This window comes from Olea europaea, chromosome 10 (assembly GCF_002742605.1).
Source record: "Olea europaea var. sylvestris chromosome 10, O_europaea_v1, whole genome shotgun sequence".
NCBI classification, from domain to species: Eukaryota; Viridiplantae; Streptophyta; class Magnoliopsida; order Lamiales; family Oleaceae; genus Olea; species Olea europaea.
In genome coordinates, this window is record NC_036246.1 from 3,679,589 (window position 1) to 3,687,699 (window position 8,111).

General features: G+C 34.6%; 1 protein-coding gene across 2 annotated transcripts; it reads right to left on the reverse strand.

The window, feature by feature from the left end:
* Positions 1 to 680: 680 nt before the first annotated feature.
* Positions 681 to 6,393, reverse strand: LOC111400938 (ultraviolet-B receptor UVR8). Of its 2 annotated transcripts, XM_023028413.1 has the most exons (9): positions 6,277 to 6,393; positions 5,889 to 6,153; positions 5,096 to 5,289; positions 4,208 to 4,255; positions 3,315 to 3,387; positions 2,873 to 3,044; positions 1,994 to 2,425; positions 1,537 to 1,728; positions 681 to 932 (listed from the first exon to the last, which is right to left on the reverse strand). In XM_023028413.1, the coding sequence occupies exons 2-9, from the start codon at positions 6,139 to 6,141 to the stop codon at positions 878 to 880; spliced, it is 1,419 nt and encodes a 472-aa protein (XP_022884181.1). In that variant the 5' UTR covers positions 6,142 to 6,153; positions 6,277 to 6,393; the 3' UTR covers positions 681 to 877. The 2 variants fall into 2 exon arrangements, with proteins under 2 accessions (XP_022884181.1, XP_022884180.1); XM_023028412.1 differs by having other exon boundaries at positions 5,889 to 6,371.
* Between the last annotated feature and the right edge of the window lie 1,718 nt (positions 6,394 to 8,111).

Consider the following 8,111-nt stretch of genomic DNA (forward strand, 5'->3'; position numbering starts at 1 on the left):
CGCTTGGGACACCACACGACCTGCATTACCGTTAATACAATCGCGATCGCACCATTTGAAAGTTTTGGGTACTGGTCGTACTGAGTTCCTTCTTGCGATCGCAATGGCCGACAAGTTTCCATGGAGTCCATCTAGTCCCTAGCTCCCATATTGTGTTCATCCAAAGTCCTTCATTAATTTCATGGTAGGTCCTTCCACCTCTAAACGTGACACTTTGGTCCCCAACTTCCAGAATTCGTCCAACTCTCATCCCCCCCCCCCCCCCCCTCTCTCCAAATAGGCTGGAATTAGTAAACGAGGCAGGAACGAAGAACCTGATCCCATGCTGAATCTATTTATTTTATTATGTTTTTTTATTTTTCAATTTAAATCATATTTTTAAAAAATTTAAACTAGATAAAAAAAAATTTATTAAATTTTTTTAGCCATTCAGCAAAATTTAACCAAGCTAATAAAGACCGGCCATGTACCTTTGGCATTTCTTCTGCTCACATTTAGCATATATTTGAGCACATTTTCAACCACATATTCTATAGGACCCACAATTTTTTTATCACTTTTTTAACTATTTATTTCATTAACTTTTATTAAAATCTATTAAAAATCTAATTTTTATCTAAATCATACGAAGCTTCATGTCAAATTGGTAGCCTAGCCCGGACAGGAAGAAAATGGCAAGATTCGTAATAAAGTTGATAGCTACAAGTTTTATTTATATATAAGAATGTCAAACTTTCCATGAGATCTACAGAAAATGTCGACAGTACAAGACACTTTTTAATGCACAAGAACCCTCAATTACAGTTTTCTCATGCTGAATAATTGCAATATGGAAATGTTACAGTGAAACAATGGTGACTCTTATCTGTCAATGCCTTCAGACACCAATTTCATCATCACAGTTGCAATCTCCACCATCAAGCAAATGCTTCCTGCAAAAGCAAATAAAAAGTCTCACCTGGATTTCTTACTATAAAAGTTGAGAAATGAGAGAGAAGAACGGTGAATGATAACTGATGAGAATTCCTATGATGCAGGTACTTCGATTAACACGTCTCGGTACTATTAAGCTACTGAGCGGTTCAATAACACTATCATTATATTCTTGGGCCTATACACTCATTTGCTCCCTAGTCCCTTGGATAATGTAACTGTTTGTTTATAGTCAAAACTTTAAAGCCTGTAATAGTCGTTTGCAGGTCAAGTCGTGCCCCACTCCTGAAGTTGTAAACTTCCAATCCTCATGATGTTTTGGGTAACGTGAACACACTCTAGAACATGTTAATGAATTTGACATCAAGAGATTTCTAACTATAATAAAATCCATAAAAGAATAGAGAAATTTTCAAAATGAATAAATGCCTTGTGCAATAACCAAGGCCAGTCACAATTTTGAAGATGATAAAATTGTTCATTACAAGCAAAACGCAAATTCATTGTAATATCATGGGTACTGTGGCCATTTTTAAAACCATATAATATATTACATATATTTATACATGAAAATAAGCATGCTCCAAATAAACATGATATTACCTTAATCTTCCACAAAGGCGTGCTAAAGCATCTGAACCAGTTCTCGATGCAACATCCTCAATCACTGAAGCATTTGACAGAGTCACAGTGTCTGCTAGCCTAAACTCGCATAATTCTTTTAAGGAACATGCATCCGTTAATACTGCTGAGTGGCCACCTCCAGCAGCCAATTTCCGGACTTCTCCTACACACCTACATGAAAAGGCTGTCATCAGCATACTTCCTCGTTCATAAGAACATGTTTGGCTAAGACTCAGAAAAAGGAGAAGCAGTAATATGTAACTTTTAAGCTTAGGCAACCATATGCACAAGCTTAAAAGTTACTTTTAAGTAACATTTTTACAAACCTTAATAAAATTATTTATTTACTTCTCTTTACATATTTAGTTTTCGGGGGCTTTAGCCAATCACACTCTTACTCGGAAAAAAATTGAAGTAATGACTTTCCATATCATACCAATCAACCGGGGAAGGATACCAAGCATATGTTGATTTCTCATTAGCAGCCTGACCATAACTATTGTAACCCCACCCATGAATTCTTCCATCTTTGGTAGAAATGAGCGTGTGACAATGCCCACAGGCAACAAGTTGCACACCACTTGGGATCACCAAAACAGGTATATTGCGAAGCATCATTTCAGATTCATTTGGAGTGCACGAAAAAAATCCAGTTTGAGGCCCAAGTCCCAACTGCCCAGCCTGGCCTCCACCCCAAGCATATAGGGCCCCCTTATCAGTCACAGCACACGTGTGCACCCCCCCACATGCAATAAGATTAACAAATGTTCCATCAAGGGAAACTACACGCCTAGGCAACAGTTCCTTGTCACCAGATTGAAGTGAACAATGCCCAAGTTGACCCATGCTTCCAAGTCCCCAAGTATAGCTGTGAAATAAAAACAATCATTTCAAATGATCAAGAGGATTACCTGAGGCAACAACTCAAATTTGAAATCATGTTTTTCCAAAGGGAGCAAATTACACAGTAACTTGATGATAAGAATCAATTAATGGCTTACCATGATTGTCTACAAGAATATTTAATGTTGAAAGAGAAGAGCGTGTTTCCAGAGTATCTAGCTTATAACCTATATGATTGTGCTACAGTTCTTCAAAGAAAAATAAAAAATTCCAGGCAAAACATATCGACATTTATGCAATGCTTTCCTATATCAATTTTCTTCTTCTAATACAACTAATAGACAACTCAAGGTTGTGGAATTTTATATTGGATAGCAACTTCCAATAACTTCACTCATGCCATGTGGAGAACCACTATCATCATGCTTAACAAAATGACTTATGTCCAAAAAAGGTCCTTCGGAACACTTACACCTCGCCTTCCTCAGATATGGCTGCTGTGTGGTACTCCCCACATGACACTTGGGTAATCTTCACAAGCTCGGGGGCTTCATCAAGGAACCTAGCATAACCATTAATAACACGAGCCCCCTGAAGGCCTTCACTGGTAATACCTCTGCCAAGCTGGCCATACTCATTATAGCCTGATTTAGCAGAACATTAACACCACTCTAATTAATAAATCTTGAAACACTAATGGTTTGAACAGTTACATTTTGATTCATACAGTTCTAGTATTAGTAAGATATAGACATTAAGGATGACAAAGATGAAAAGGTCCTGTGCATTTATGCATACACATGTAAACCTAGCATCAAACCAAACAAATGCATAGAAGATATATACCTCAGAAGCATAGAATAATCAAGAATATTTAGTATGGTAATAGTATGTAAGAATCTAGAAAACATTACCCCATGCTTGTAGCAAGCCATCTTCTGACAGAGCAACCACGTGAACAGCCCCACAAGAAACTTGGCGAATAACCTGGATCGACAAAATTGTACAATAAAAACATGAACAATATGAGAAAAAAATATATTGACAGCAGGCAAACAACAATGAGCTAAGTGAATATGGGGGCAGAAGCATATATAATTTTTTCACAACTCTGTTCAATTTCGAGCTACATCTATTTGAAATTAGAATAAAATCAAATTTCTTGTACACGTCGGGCCATGTCAATTTTGATCCACCTCTCATTTGCTCTTTTCAATGGGTTGCTTGATCTAAGCATAACATGGCATCGCCACTTGTCCCATCTTTAATTTATATCTATTAGTCAAATCCCCACTTGTTTGCGTAAATCTCATTTCTTACTTTATTCATTCTAACATAATCTTAACACTCCCATTTATCATACTTTCTTCCAACAAACATTTTATCATGACGCAATCCACCAACCAGTCAAACCTTTGAGTTGAACTTGTCTTTTAGTTTAGTAATGAAAGTCTAGAAAAACAGATGATAATTAATGGCTAACTGTTGATCTAATAATGATAATCTTCTAAGGATCGCAAGATAACTTGTTCAAACCAATGGCAAGTCACACATATACATCATATAGTTGAAAATACTATCATGTTCTGAGAAGCACTTGGACTGTGTACATTTTCATCACAAGATACAAGCATAAAGATCCAAAAGGAGAATCTCACTTAGAAGAATAGATCTGATTGGGAAACAAATAATACAAACTATTAAATTATTCAGCCTACAAGTGGCCTATATTATCTATGAAATTGATGCATATCTTATGCATGAGTGTAAGAAATATCCTCATAACTTAATAGGCAGAGATTAATACCGTATTTGGAGTAAAGGCTCCCCAATATAAGCGTGGATAATCAGAACCCTGTGAAGAAAAAAAGAAGGATAATGATCAAGAGATTTAAAAAAAGAAAAAGAAAAAGGAATAGCTCTAGAGGAATTACAAGTGTACTTGGGGATCATTAAAAATTTATAATTACTCCTGATGAGGAAATTTAATTCATGTACATTGCTTGGTTAAAGAGAAAATTTCAGCGCTTTCTTTTATATAATTTTTATTGTATGCTGACAATACTATTTATGGCCACTGACCATTGTAATCAAGAACAATATCACATCTGTAACTTTTTAAGCTATAAAAGCTTTATTGCTTATAGGATTTTTGCAAAATTGCAAATGTGATATTTTGATAACCCTAAAAGGAAAAGAGCCTGACTAGTAAAGAAGAATGACAGTGTCAAGACCAGAAAAATAAAATTCATTGGACACCTACTGAAAGATAACCAAAAGGTCAGAAGCTGAAATTTAAGTTATAACTTAGTAATACACTTGTCTTGTTTCTCTCTTCAGCATTAAATGTAGGTCACCGACTGATTGAGAAATTTACTTTAAGAAAATCAGAGAACGATGGACACTCGTCGGAAAATGGAGACAAGCCTTTGTTGATCTTCCGCTAAAATTTGGAAAGGCAAAAAATGGTTTTTAGAATGTGAAGGGATCATTTAGTAAGCTTGAGCTAGCTTTAATTTAACTGCGATCCAACAAGAGGAATTGTGATAGGATGCTAAGGTTCAAATAGATTTTTGTATTTACAATAAGATATCTCTGGTTTGCTCTATAATTGGATACTGTAAATATAGATGTCTTTGCAGTGATCAAAATATTTGTATAGAATGAAATAGAACAAAAACTCAGTCTAACAAACCTGGTTTTGTCCCCAAATCCAGAGTCTCCTTGTCGATATAGTTCCATCATTTTCACGTGGTTCTGCAATTGCTGCAGTACAATGTGCCCCACAAGATACAGAGATCACGAATTCAGACTGCAACTGCTTCACTTTCTTCGGGTTTTTTCTAGCCTTTTCGGTCCCATCCCCCAGCTGACCAAAATCATTAGCCCCTGTTTAGAAGCATACAAGCACAGGTTCCTAAAATATTAAAGCCACTAGCAAGAAAACAAGAACAATATCGAGGAAAAGAAGCAGGTCATCAAGCCAAACTATATGACTGAATAGATCCTAGACCATCTATTGTCGGTACTCATTTTATATTTTTCATCATAGAGTTTCTGCCAATAAGGTGTAGTAAACTGAATTTCCAAGATAACAAAGCAGAAAAAAGAATGGTGCATGTAATACTGATAACAAATATAATCACATGACAGGCAATTGCAACTCATTTTTTATGTCCAATCCATTTTTCACATGTTACTTTCTACTATTTGCCTTTCTTCCACCCACTTATACAATTTCGTGCACAATTTAAAACTTGTTAGAGCCCCCAATTATTCAATTAACTAAAATACCACTACAGCGAATAGGAAGAAAAGAAAACATAGAAATACTAGCTAATTCGAAATTTTTTAAAAATATATGAAAATTAGTAAATTAAATTAGGTTAAAAATTCAAAATCTTGAAAAATATGCATAGCGAATACTAAGAAAATGACAACACAATTTTTCAAAAATAATTTCAAAGAAGGGATGTTACTTTACACACCCCAGGTGAAGAGCGAGCCATCGGAGGCGACGGCGGAAGTGTGCTCACGGCCACAAGCAATGTCAAGCCACCGGGAATTTCCGCCGGCGGGACAACCAAACAGCTCTGGCGGAAGCTGTCTCGGGACCCTCAAGTTGTGCTCTTTGCCCCTTCGACCCGTTTGACCCGATTGGTTATATCCCCACACGTAGATTGCGCTCTTCGTGGGGACGTTTTCCCGCCGTGAATCCCCAAATATCTCGTCGATCTCCATCTCTCTTTATTTCTTATTATCAATACCACCAATTCAAGAAGAAATCACAGAGCCAATGTAGGAAACGGATAAATAACTGTTACTGGAATGAATTTGGGGAATGGGAAATGAGAAATTAATAAAGTTACTTGTTACCTGCGAAGAATTTTTAGCTTAATTTTCGAGGGAAATTGTGTTGTTTAAGTTCCGAACACCTTGGGGATGAAGGGCCACTTGCCTCGAACCGGGCTGCCCGACCGACTGCCCGTGTTGACCGTAACCCTCCGATATTTAGACAATTAATGAGGATAAATTATGAATTTCACGTGAAATCTCACAGCCCTCGTAGTCAAAAGTCAGTTCCTTGTGGCATGAGGAAATTAAGCTCAATTCTTCGCCGGTAAATAAGCCGTTGTTCGAGCCACGTTATTTTGATAAGAATGTATTTTTAAATAATATATTGATAAAAAATATGTAATTAAAAAATAAAAAAAATTTTTGAATTTACATATAATATTATTTTATTAAAAAATATGTGGTTAAAATGATGCCAAATTTCTATTTAAGAATATATTTTTTGAAAGAATGTGGATCAAACAGAGCCTAATTTTGTGTGCTAAGTTAATTAGCCTTGGAAATTAAAATCAAATTTTTAGTAAATTTTGATAAAAGTTAATGAGATATGTAGTTGAAAAGTTACAAGTTTCATAAAATATATATGATTTAGATCAATTATTGACTTTGACTTAGCCCTTATTTGAGTCTCATTTTTGTCATAAAAATGTATTTTTGAATAGTGTATTAATGTGAATTGTATAATTAAAAAATAAATAAAAATTTTGAATTTGCGTGTAATATCATTTTATCAAAAATGTGTATTTGAAATAATGTCAAAATAATATTTAAGAAAGTTTTTTTTTTTTTTTTAAATGAGGCTCAAACAAGGGTTTAAATTAAAATCTGAATTTTAATTTCTATCCAGCAGAGGTTTAATTTATGTACAAAGTCAACTCCTTATAGATTAAATAAAGGGAGAGTTGGTTACAGGGCCTAGTCAAGCAATGTATTTGGTTAATTATCTCTCTCTTAATGTCCCTCTCTTAATGTTTCTTGGTCAAATGGCCTCCAATTATGAAATACAATAAACAAACAATGTCAAATGTCATAAATATCTCCACCATGGAAAAAGACTCTAACACCCACATCAATCCAATTAATTCCCAAATTCAAGTTTAGGTTTTCAAATCACAATTACGTGTTTTTTCATCATCAACTGTCATACTTGCTACTCTAAAATTTTCTTATCTATTATATTCTTCACCTATTTTGAGTATCTTTTGAGCATTTGAACAAGATTTTGATAAGCATACTATCTACATTGAAAATTTTCATTACATTTGAAGAAAGAAGACAGATACTTTTAGAAATTTCATGTATATTGCACATTTTTATTGAATAATATTTTAGTTCGTATTATTTATTGTATTGTCTGCAGCTATAGGATGATAATGGTGCTCCAACTGTTATCTGATAAATAGAACAACACTCTAGCCATTTTTTGCTACGAAAAACAACACTACCGTTGTTATTTACTGTAGTTTGGGTTTTCAATGAAAAGATCTCTAATAATGGACTATCTTATTTAACATATAAATGTTGATCATGTCACAAAAAATGGTTGAAAACGATATGTTTGATATGTTATCGAGTTGGTGAAAATACAAATACAATATATACAAAATAATAAATAAGCAATTAAAGTAATAAATAGGCAATATCTCTCTCAAATTTTGTAAGAGGCATGTCATCTTGCAACTTAAATAAGTTTAACTTATCGATTATCGAGGGCACGGACGAGCTGTGGTTATTTATACTCGCGTATATAGACATAACGACACAAGTGTGTTTCATTATCAGTAACGACACTTGTGCTGTTCTATTGAATTCTTCAATATTTTTCTTATTTTTTATCGCAACAACCTGAAACATTG